General features: G+C 38.6%; 1 protein-coding gene across 4 annotated transcripts in view; it reads right to left on the bottom strand.

The window, feature by feature from the left end:
• Positions 1-12,745, bottom strand: part of PHACTR4 (phosphatase and actin regulator 4) — an 81,872-nt gene that overhangs the window by 34,607 nt on the left and 34,520 nt on the right. For 3 of the 4 annotated variants that reach the window (XM_036025608.1, XM_036025612.1, XM_036025609.1), the window contains exon 2: positions 4,087-4,387. The exons of the other annotated variant lie outside the window; for it this stretch is intronic. In XM_036025608.1, coding sequence (XP_035881501.1) covers positions 4,087-4,132 — 46 coding nt within the window. In that variant the 5' untranslated portion in view covers positions 4,133-4,387. The remainder of the gene's footprint in view (positions 1-4,086; positions 4,388-12,745) is intronic. 4 annotated transcript variants of the gene reach the window in all.

Raw genomic sequence — 12,745 nt, 5'->3', positions numbered from 1 at the left:
CTATGAAGTTTATTTTTAATTAACCCATCTATTATTTATTCCAATGTTAATGTTGTTATATAGCCACATTAAATTTTATTCAGACAGCAATCTCCTTACTAATTTTGCCTCCAAATGATGATAATATTTCTAAGTTGTCATTTCCAGAATTACTCCCATTATCATGTACATGAAATTTCAGAGCAAAATGAATCCAAAGACAGTAGAAAGAGAAATGTAGGTAAGATGAAATGCTACAATACGGTGCCTTTTAAAACAATAAATTCCTACATAAAAGAAAAACAGAAAAAAGAGGCTAATTATTGAATAAAAGGTATGTGAAGAGTCAAAAAAGAAGAAAAGAAAAAAGATAGAATGGGAAATGGAAAGGAAAAGAGAAGGTAGAGCTTATTTAAATTCTTTGGTCTTGTGCCTAATTTAAGGACATGTGCTAACGGAGCTGCTTATCTTAATATGATGCAAAGTATTCTGGTATATACAGAAACAACTTTCATGTGATTAAGAACTACAAAGTATTGCCCTGGCTGGTATAGCTCAGGGAATTGAGAGTGGGCTATGAACCAGATTCCCAGTGCGGGCCACATGAGAGGCAGCCACACATTGATGTTTCTCTCTTTCTTTCTCCCCTCCTCTCTTTCTAAATGAATAAATAAAATCTTTAAGAAAAAAAAAAACAACTACAAAGTATTGCCCTGCCCTGGCTGGTGTGGCTCAGTGGATTGAGTGCTGACCTGCAAATTGAAAGGTCATGGGTTCGATTCCCAGTCAGGGTACATACCTGGGTTTCGGCCAGGTCCCCCACATGTGGGCATGCGAGAAGCAACCGACTGATGTACCTCTCGCACACTGATGTTTCTTTCCCTCTCTTTCTCCTTCCTTCCCCCCTCTCTAAAAATAAAGAAATAAAATCTAAAAAGAAAAAAAAAAAAAGAACTACAAAGTATTGCCCCGACCAACATGGCTCACAGTTGGTTGAGCATCAATCAAAGTGAAAATGTGCAGGTTCAATTCCTGGTGGGGGCACATGCCTAGGTTGCAGGCCTGGCCCAGGGGCATGTGCAAGAGGCAACCTCTCACATATCAATGTTTCCCTCCCTCTCTTTCTCCCTTCCTTCCCCTCTATCTAAAAATAAATAAGTAAAATCTTTTTTAAAAAGGAAAAAAAACCTACAAAGTATTATTTTAAAGTTTTATCTGAGTAAATCTACAGGCTTTCTCTTATGGACATATTTCTGTAAAGGACAATTTTAAAAATATGAACTGTTGAGGATAACCACTTATTTCCTTGAATGGACACCACAGCATAAATTCCTACTCAGCTTTAGAATACTCAATTAGTTTACAAGTTATTGGAAAGATCCTCTAGTAAAAACTCCAGCTGGATACTGACACAACATCTCAAATATGCATAAGAGTCTCAGGCAAAGGTTATTTGTTTGAAAGCAGTCTCCTCTTGGTTAACAGCCCTGGACATCCATCACAAGTCAAGGGAGTTCACGAACTTACAAATTTATAAATATTTTGATTTTTCTCTTTTAATAGTTTAAATTCTCAACTAGAAAGTAAAATTAAGGATATAGATATGAGTTGTACCTATATAGTGCCTTGGAAATAATAAATCAATCCACTATATTCAGGAACTGATTTTACATCACTTGGCTTGCCCAAACTAGTACCATCAATTTTATATTATTCATTCATTCATTGATTTGTTCATTCATTTTTACTCCTCACTCAAGGACATGTTTATTGATATTAGGGAGAGAGGGAAACATCGATGTGAGAGAAACATCAGTCAGCTGCCTATCCCACGCACCTCAAACAGGGATGGAACTCGAAACCCAGATATGTGCCCTGACTGGTAATTGACCCCACAATCGTGTACAGGGTCGATTCTTCAATAGCTGAGCCACCCCACCAGGGCAGTAGTACCACTGGTTTTAAATCTCAAAACTAACTACTATCATATAGGCCTAGAACCATAAACAAATTACTCATGTTTTTTTTTTAATTACTCAGCAACTATTTATGTCTTAACTTACTTTGGACATATACTCTTCCAAAGAATTTGGTAAGACTTTTTGGACACTTTACCCACTGAGATGCTTTTTGAATTTCATTAAAAATTGTTATGTTTGATAGAAGCCTGTAAAACGATGGTGTAAGTCCTCAAAGCTGTCAACGTTAAAGCCTCCATGACCTACTCCTAATTTGCTCAAATACGTTACATCCTGAATTACAGATAATGGACAGAGTCTGTCCATTAAAATAGCTTATAGTCATCCAGAAATTTTCTAGGTAATAGGAAATAAAACCCTCAAATTAAATCTGGAGAAAACACAAAATTTTAGTTAGGTACCTGAGTGATTTCTATTTCTTCTTTATAAGTCTCTTATTATGGAATACTGGTAGTTAGAAAAATTGATGAATTTGATTCTGACTTTTTTTAAGAAGCATTAAGATAGCAAACTTCATTTACTCAGATGAAATTTTTTGTATAGTATATAGAGGTTAGATGGGCATTCTTTATAAATACCACCACTCATCATCAAGTTATACCTGCTTACCCATTTCTTGCTTTTCAAAGACCTCTCATTTCCACGTCATAGATAAATGCCCAGCATTATTTAGGTCCTTATTATACTTGTTAATAAAGAACTAATCTTTGGAGTAGATACCACTGGAGAATTTAGTGGCCCCAAATTAATTCTACCAAGTTCTGGAAAGTGGTTACGTCTGAGAGCAAAGCAGCAACATGTTATCATAAGGGAATGTGGACACAGAGAAAGGGGTAGGATGGGGTGGGACATGTTGGTTTTAAGTTCATTTCTAAAGCTGGATGCCTCTGGGCATCCTTTATATTTTTTCTACACCTTTACCCACAATATTTTAAAAACACTTTATTTAAAAAATAAACAGGGGGTCAGTAACTTGGTATGGACCCAGCCCTGGTGGTCAAGGAAGGCACAGTGAATTGAGCCCTGACGTCACTGTTAAAAGTCTGCTGAGAGTGATTCGCTCTGTGATGCGTGTGCCTCGGATTTGGCGAAACAGGAAAAAATGCTTTGTAGGAATTTCATCTGGCAAGTTCTCAGGAGAAAACATACCTTTAGAAAATAAATCTTATTAAATCATGAGACATTTGGAAGTGTGACCTGTGTTCCTACTCTTACATACTTTTCTTCAAAGTCACATTTTTCATTTCTGGGGGGGAAAAAAACAAACAAAAAAAAATAGTCTAGACTTGAGCATGTTTTCTGCTGCTCCCTAAGTCAAAGAAAAGGTATAAATCTTTTTAAAAATTAGATTCATGCCAAGAAATGATTCATAGGATTTCTCCCACTTTGCTTATATTTAACAATCCTTTAATGAACATCCATTTAAAACCATTTTTCCCATCTTTCCAACTTCATCTTATCCAAAAACCCAGAAGTTTAAGAAAATGAATCCTCAGTAACAATGGACTTCCTTTCCACTTAAAAGCTTTGAAACTCTGAGCTACACTTATAATTATCAGCCTGATCTCCAGCTATCTCTGAGATGACACTTCAAACGTAAAGCACTGACTTCAGAAATATTTATACCAAAGTGTTGCCTCATAAGCAATGGAAAACCACCACAATGGAAAAAGTCTGAGACTTATTTGGAAATTGTATAACTGAGTTGAAAAATTAAGTCAGTTATTTATAATGGTCCTGTTTAAAGAAGTCAACAGTTCTAGTTCTATACCACATATATCTATCAATTGTCCAAGCCCTGCCAAATACTAGTAAAACACCACTGAATTCTAAGTATGAGTTTCTGTAGCTGTTTTCTGCAAAGGCAAGAAATGAACAGATGGTTTCCTAGCAGTATTATATTAAAAAACTCCAAAGGAACCAAGTAAAACAAAACTATGTGTGGTACATGAATACAATTAAGTGAAATATAACTAATAATGTTTTCATTCATTCTTCACAAAGTTATAAACGTCCCAAAGTTATAAACATCAAAATCCTTACATTCAAATTCCTATAAAACATTCAACTTCACCTGTAGATCTGCCTTGTCTGTCAAGATTTTATTTCTTTGCCTTTTATTACTCACCAGTTGCATCTGGATTTACCGGTCTGGAGACATCAGCTTGCCCCATGATTATATTGTCTGATGTGTCTCACGACAACAAACTGTGCTGGACCAAAGCGAACTTTTCTTAAAAGATAAATCCACATAAGGAGGGGACGTGCACTCCTCTCTCAGTGTCACTGCCAAACACCAGGAAATGGCATGAGGTCAATCTGCTGGAGTTTCTCTTTCCCTGTCCCGGCCTGGGCACTTGTGGCTCTTACAAATACGTCTTCACGTCGGCTCTCTTCACACAGGAATGCCTGTCATTCCAGGGTGCACACTGTGAAGAGCAGAAGTGCAGGAAGGGGAGGAGACTGCCAACCACATTCTAGCTGCTGAGCGGCACAGCCTTGAAAGTCCACACCTACTTTTCCTGACATTGAGCTTGGTTCCTGCTCTCCAGAAGAAAGGGAGCTTGCTCAAGAGTCAACCAAACAACTTGTAAATTTATCACACAAAAACCCATCAGAGTTACGAGCAGCAGGCTAATGGGAGCAGACATCCACTCGAAGGTATGTTTTTGATACAGGCTTGCCTAAAATGTATCAGACTGTTCTCACATTTCCGATTGCTCTAAAATTGTATTTTCTACCTGTGAGTGGCATACCCGAAGCAGCATGAGATTTACATACCAGGAATTAATACCATTAGAATATTATTTTAGGATTGAGTATATCTTTTCTAAAAATAAAAAGAAATATTTCTGAAAATTTTGCTTACTAAGATACAAACTTGAAATATTTAGAAGGTATATTACAATATTTCTTTTTGCTAAAGCTCAATAACCACCACATGGCTTTGGGGACTACAAAGGAGTAGTCCCACGTGCTGGGTATAATACATGGAAACATCAGCTCACCACATGCAGCAACCAAAAATCCAGCTTGCTTATAATTTTTCACTTTTACTGAGATATAACTAATTTACATATAGGCAAATACATAAACATTAAGACTATAGCTTGATGAATTTTTATTTACACACATGCCTTTGGATACTAACACTAAATTTTCTATATGTAAAAAAGCTACACATACCATACTTATGAGTGTTTGGCCACATACTCTGGGTTATTTCACAAGCCCTTGAAGGTAAAATGGGGGACTAACAATTTCGGTGTTATATTAAGAAATTTTACACTGGTTGTTTCATTTAATCATCACCACAACTAACTGTGTGTTGTGAAGAATATATTACTTACCCTATTATCAGATAAGAAAACTGAGGCTAGTGAGGCCAAATCCCATGTCTTATATCACTGAGTTTTTAAGTGTGCCAAAGCCCTAATATTCCTTCAACAAATGACAGCTACCCAAAACGCAGAGCTTTTTGTTCAAATCTCTGTTTTCTAAACTAGATCACAAGAGCTCTAGTAGCTGGACTTTTTGCTTTTCCTTAGCACTTTCTCCTTTCTCCCCATTATCTTATCCCCATTATCTGCTTTGACACAAAATAGCCAAGATAACAAATAAAAAAATGATAATGCTAAGGCACCAGTAAGAAAGAAATGTGTAGAAATACTCAGGCAACATTTGTTAACGCTGGCAGTAGTCAGAAAAACATGACGATGCTGACCATTAAAATGGGAAAGAGCAAAAGGAAAAATACATTGAAAGAATGCTCCAACGTAAGAAGGCTGCCCAATACCATTTGAACCCTGGCACTTATATGATTTTTAACCTAAAAGTGGAGCACGTGTAATAGCAGTTTCCGCTACTATAAAATGGGGAGGCAAAAGGTGGCAAATACACTGCTCAGCACCCAGCAGGTATTCAACATATTACACTCATCATCATCACCACCATCATCATGAAGATAATACAGTGTATTGTTTAACAGAACGGGCTTTGGAGGTAACTGAAATTTTAATTTCAGATCTGTCACTCGGTGGTAAGACTGGGTAAGTTACTCTAACTCTCTGGGCCCTGGTTTTCTAGTTTGTAAAATGCGCAATACAACACTAACCAGTGCAGGGCAATGTAGGGATGAAATGACATGGACTTTAAAAAAGCCGTTTGTGTAATGTGCCTGGCATATGAAAAACTCTCAGTAAATGCAAGCAGTAATTATCATGGTTCTTACAGGGGAAAAAAAAGTCAAGAAAGGAGAGGCCAGTCAAGAGAGCCAGATATACATGACAAAAAACTTAGTCATTACAAAGAGGTTAGTCAGAAACGGAAGAGGATGACATTTCTGTTTCATGAGTCCAAAAAGCAAATTAGAAGATGCAGGCCAAGAAGGAAGTCCGGCTCGTGTACAGGCACAACACGCAGATAGAACAGTCCAGACAAAAGGACTACCGTCAATAAGTTTATTTATTTATTTTTAGACAGAGGGGAAGGAAGGGAGAAAGGGACAGAGAGAAACATCAATGTGTGGTTGCCTCTCACGGCCCCTACTGGGGACCTGGTCCACAACGCAGACATGTGCCCTGACTGGGAATCGAACTGGCGACCCTTTGGTTCGCAGGCCAGCACTCAGTCCACTGAACCACACCAGCCAGGGCCTGTCAGTAAGTTTAAATCAGGGAACACGCACGCGTGCGCGCGCACACACACACACACACAGAAACAGTACTACAAAATCTATGTTGACAGGACTACACGAGAGTAGAACAGATAGATGTATGGACCCTGGCAAAGCTGCTGTTTATTATCAAATGTAAATGCGCATCACAGCTTGGCTCAAGATTAACTTTAGGTTATTGTGAAGGTGGCAATAACACTTAAAGATAAAAGAATGACAAGATTCTTAGTGATCATCTGGCTCAATCTTCTCTTTACAGAAAAAGGAAATTGATGGTCAAAGAGGCCAAATGCCTTGCTCAGAGCCAGGACTAAAACCCAAGTCTCCTGATTCTAACTCTAGGTCTCACTTCAGCTTTTGTATAAAATGGTCAAGGAAATACCTGCTTCCTAAAGATATATTCATTTCCCAAGGAGTCCATACCCTGCAACTTAAATCTCTTAGAAATGCTAATTCTGTTGCCTGTGCACCAAGCCAATAAATGTTCCTTGACCAACAATATTTACTTTATGACAACTAGTAAAAGCAGACAAGCAGGGAGAGAGGAAGATACTGGGCCACTGATGGCTTTAAAATGTAACAATCAAAGCCTTGAATTCATTCTAGTTTTCTTTTTTTCTTTTTTTTTTAAGATTTTATTTATTTATCTTGAGAGAGGGAAGGGAGGGAGAAAGAGAGAGAGAGAGAGAGAAGCATCAATGTGTGGTTGCTGGGGGGTCATGGCACGTACCCTGACTGGGAATCGAACCTGCGACACTTTGGTTCACAGCCCACGCTCGATCCACTGAGCTACGCCAGCCAGGGCCATTCTAAGTTTTCCATGCATTATATTTTAGAAATGCAAAGGAAAGTCTCACTTTAACTTTATAAGAAGTACACACTATTCTTAATTGTCACCCAATAAAAGATACTCTTTTTTTAAGAGTATTTTTCCTCCACAGATTATTGCTTCAAGGAGTGGGGGAGGTTACATAAAAACTTATGAATTTCTTCCTATGTATTTAGGGAAAAGCAAGCAAGGCCTTATAAAAAGACAGCGAAGAGCTCAGCACTCAGAACCTTTAGTGACATTTACAACTCCAAAACTTTCCGTTGGCAAGCACATCATATCGTATGCTAACATGAAAATATGTTTAGTGTTTTCAGTGAACAGGTTACAAGATCAATCAGGAGAGTATGAGGCTTTCATTTAAATGTGATTTATGCTTGAAGTACCAATATAAACTGGATTACCTAGAAGAGTAAGCTCTTAGCTATTTTAATCACATTTCTCTAAGCTTAATTCAGCATACTACTTTCTTGTGGCCTGAGTGTCTCGAGGAGGGTGAACTCTAGTGGGAGGTTACGAAAAAGTGACTTTCCTCCAGAAGAGGCTGACCAACAGAAATTACTAATAGGTCACACATTCAAATAAAAACTAATTTTCAACTTCTGAATTTACAGCTGGGGGAAGGAGCAGTTTCCCCTTCTTTACCCCATGATGAAATTCTAATCTAATCTAGTGGGCTCTGGAGAGTTACAGGCAATGACATCCCAGAACTAATAATCTGTGTCTAAACATACTTACCTGTGCAAAGTAGAAAGCCTTGCTAGTCACTTGGAACTCTTCATTGTTTCATCTGTTTGTATATATTTTTCCCTTGGCCTGAAATTTCTTTCCCAGACCCATCTAGGCCACTCCTACTTGTCCTTTAAGAACTGGTTCAAATGTTGCTTCCATCGTTATAGGCCTCTCACCCAAGCAGAATTCCAATGAAGATTTACTGATGCTGGTCATGTGCCCATCAATGTGTTGGTGCTAAAAACAACAGTTTCTGCCCTTAACATGCTCCCAGTCTAAGCAAATAGGATCTACAACACAGTGCGATAAGTACTTAGGCACTACAAGAACACAGATTGCCAGGGTGTGGCTGTCGAGCTTTGTCCTGAGAATCAGAGAAAATATTTTGAAAGAAGTGAGATCAAAACTGAAAGAGCCAGTCATGTGATGAGAGTGGTGAGAAAAAGCAACAAGCATCAAGAGGCATGACTGGGGAGATAAAGAGCTGGTCACGACTGATCGTACCCGACATACCTTCCCTGAATTACAGTGATCTTCAGACTTTCCCAACAGGCTAGAAATGGCTCCTGGGCAGGGCCATGTGTTATTCATCATTAAACTCTCAGCTCTCGGCACAACTTAGTGCACAGCGGGCATGCAACAAGTATTTATGAACCTTGAGTAGACAGGTGGGCAGAAACAGCATTCTTCAATTTTAAGCTTTGCTCACAGAATCTAGTAAAAGACCATTAGGACAAAAAGTGCTACAAATGGAGGCTAAAGAAAATGTAGAGACCGTGGACTATTCCATCATTCCAAACAATCCTAAGATTGCTGTGAGGTCTCTCTTTTGTGGATAAAATGGCATGCTCAGGATTGTTTTTGAGAATCTACTGCTTTGCAAGTAGTAATTTTCAAAGGAGACAAATTTGTCGGGTGAATATTTACATAAAACTTCACATAATCACTACTGTTACGCTCAAGATACTCAGCAGAAAACATTTGTACTTCATGTGAACTAGCCTGAAAAACAGGCTGTAAAAGACAGTGAAGGTTAAAGTTAATGCAGGGCTACTGGTATCACCAGATAATCATCCACTTCACCCAAGCAACACTGGTTTCTTTCTGTGGCTGGCTCACTGAGTGCACAAAACCAAACACACCTGCCTCCTATTATAAATCGAATACTGTAACTCTTGTTCCCGCCCACCCCCACTTATGAAGGCAGCATGGCTTACCAATGGAAGAAAGCAGCGGCTTTGTAGTCACATATAACTATGTAAAATTTTAGCTTTCACATTTACTGATTAAGTGACCCTGAACAAGTTACTTAAGTGAGCCTCAGTTTCTACATCTGTAAAATGGAGATAATTACTCATACAGTTGTTGTGAGGATTAAATAAGAGACTCTAAATGTTTTTTTAAGACAATCTTTTCTTAAAAGATTTTATTTATTTATTTTTAGAGAGGGAAGGGAGGGAGAAAGACAGAGAGAGAGAAACATCAATGTGCGGTTGCTGGGGGCTGTGGCCTGTAACCCAGGCATGTGCCCTGACTGGGAATCAAACCTGCAATGCTTTGGTTTGCAGCCCGCGCTCAATCCACTGAGCTACGCCAGCCAGGGTGAGACCCTAAAGGTTTTGATGACTGAAGGTGCTTAATGTATTTGGCTCCCTCTCACCCCAATTAGATTTTTTTTTCATTTTTAAAAGATTTTATTTATTTTACTTTTAAAGAGAGGAGAAGAGAGGGGGAAAGAGGGGGAGAGAAACAGCACTGTGTAAGAGATACATCAATCGGTTGTCTCCCACATGCCCTGCACTGGGGACCTGGCCTGAGACCCAGGCATGTGCCCCACTTTGGGAATCAAACCAACGACCTTTCGGTTCATAGGCTGGCGCTCAATCCATGAGCCACACCAGCTAGGGCCCGCTTAGATTCTTTACATAAATGAATGTTTAAGTTTAAAGATTTTATTTAGTTTTAGAGAGAGGAGAAGGGGGAGAGAAACCTTTTGCACATCCCCATCTGGGGACCTACCTGGCCCCCACACACCTCAGGCATGTGCCCTGACTGGGAATCGAACTAAGCAACCTTTCAGTTTGTAGGATGAAGCCTAACCCACTGAACCACACCAGTGAGGGCATGAGTGTTTAAGTTTAAACACCACACTTTTTAAGAAAAAAGGGTGGTTCTGATATGCTTTTATGTCACAGCGGCTACAGATATACATGACAGCATGGAATCATGTGTCTGTTCAGAAGCCCGCAATCTATTAGACTGTGTCTATGGGCGAAAGAAACTGAAATTATGCCGGTCGGGCTGCTGATTTCAGCTTCATGGGATGAACGAAGTTAGGGTGGAAAACTGGCACTGCGTTTTTTTACTTTCTTTTACAAGGTTTTGTTCTGAAGACAGTAAGTTTTCATGGATGCCCTAGAGGTTAGTTAGGAGATACTTCTAGAAATGAGGAGAGAGTTCTAAGAAATTATATTAAACAGGAAAGCTTCAGTTAAGAAAGACAAAAGGGTATTTTTATGAGATTTGGGAAGCTACTTAGAGTGCAGGAGAGTCCGTGGGAAAAGCAGGCCTAGATGACAGTGAGAATGAGCTGAATGGAAATGAGGATATGAAACAAATAATTGAGGGAAAAGATTCCTAGTTTGTGGGGATGAAGGAAAAAGCGGGGGGAGAGGAAGACAGAAATGATATTGACGGAGCTTCAAAGCACTATATAATATCGGGCAGTTTTATCGGATTATTGTTAAGCTCCCTCTGGTTATGAAATTCTATGGCAGAGCCAAACCAATAATTCAATCACAATCAATAATGTTCTATGTCAAATAATGATGCCAAGGAGTGTTTTATTATGGAAAAGAAAAGTGGTCATGATGCACTTTACATAACTAATCTGACTCAATACTTGTCATATAATGCCAAATAGACGTTTAATGAACTGGATTACTATTATCAGGAGACCACGAACTTCATTTATTCATTGCACAAATATTTCCTGAACGCCTCTAAAGCATCAGGTATTGTTCCAGTGTCGGGGACACAGCAGTGACTGTAATGAGGGGAAATCCACGCCTTCTTTCTGGTATGTTAGACGGGGGCGAGTGCATGGAAAACAATGACTCGGGACAGGGAAACAGGGTGGGCTGAGACAGTGCTGCATCACAAACTGTGTGAGCAGAAGGGCCTCACTGGGAAGATGACTATATGTAAAGACCTGAAGCTCCTCAATTAACTTTCTCTGTCATTTTCCTAATACTATAGTTCCTTCAGTTCTAAACTGATGTGAAATAAAAAGCAACATTTCCAAATGTACTAAAAATAAATAATTACACTACAGTATATTTTTAATGACATGGTTATCAAATGTGCTGCTCAGTTCTCAACTATGTAAGGATGTGTAATACTATGGTCAGTACTATCCAATCCTATGGTCACTAGCTAATATGGTTATTTACATTTATATTAATATTTATTGTCTACATTAAGTACAGTGTGCAATTCCATTTCTCAGTTGTGCCAGCCACACTGCAGGTGCTCAACTGCTACACTGGGCAGTGCGGATATAGGGCCTTCCATCACTGCAAAATGTTCTATCGGACATGCTGAACCTAACGGATTTTTACAGCATGCAGAGGTCTTTCAGTAAAACAAAACAGTGTTTCAAAGCACTAACCCTGCATTTCGTCAGCACTCGCGGTATCTATTTTCCATGGCACCAACCACTGAAGGCAGTGTGCTCTGTAGGAACCTTGACCGCTAAAAAACTTTCCTTTTATTCAGTAGAAACTGCTGAGCTATTTATACTCTCTCTTCAGTAACTGAGTTACTACTTCTTTGTCAGTTAGTCTTTGACTATCAATGACAATTCAAAGTCTATAGAAGAAAAATGGTTTTACTTCAGCTTACAGATCTACTGAGAATTATATCCATTTGTTATCAAACAACTTCCACCTTACATTTAATAATATTTTTTCTACTCAAAATTGTACTTTTTCATGAGCTGAAGGGAGGTTTTATGTAGTTACAGTGAAAGTGACTGGTCTTAGTTTAAAGGAAAACATATTTTATAAAATCATAATACATTCATAAAAACTAAACCCTAATTGGCCTCTATTAAGGAACCAGAAGGTATCGATGATATGTAGAAACTAACCAGTCAGAAATCAAGTGCTGTTCCCCAGTAAAGCGGCATTCATTGCCGGTGAGTCAGAGAGATGACTCTGAGCCACTGCCATTTGTCTCCTTCCTCCTCTCTTGCATAACCCCTTCTAGCTCACCTGGCCCTTCACTTCACATTAAGTGAATGAGAAAGAAATATAAATATTTCCAACACTCAGCCACATACCCAGTGGGAATAAAATAAATGTCTGATAATAGCTATAATGTTTGTAAACATTATTCAAAAATTTCTAACAAAGAATGTCCTTGTTAGAAACATTCTTTTCCAGTACATGTGAAGGAGAATATAACCACCTTCTACTAAATAAGAATTCTCAATAATTAACACCTGGTTACACTATGAGTCAACAGTAATTCCTCCAAAAGAATCAAGAA

Source organism: Phyllostomus discolor, chromosome 5 (genome assembly GCF_004126475.2).
Source record: "Phyllostomus discolor isolate MPI-MPIP mPhyDis1 chromosome 5, mPhyDis1.pri.v3, whole genome shotgun sequence".
In the NCBI taxonomy this organism is placed as follows: domain Eukaryota; kingdom Metazoa; phylum Chordata; class Mammalia; order Chiroptera; family Phyllostomidae; genus Phyllostomus; species Phyllostomus discolor.
The sequence above is the reverse complement of the archived record's forward strand: the minus strand, read 5'-3'. Positions and strand labels throughout refer to the sequence as shown.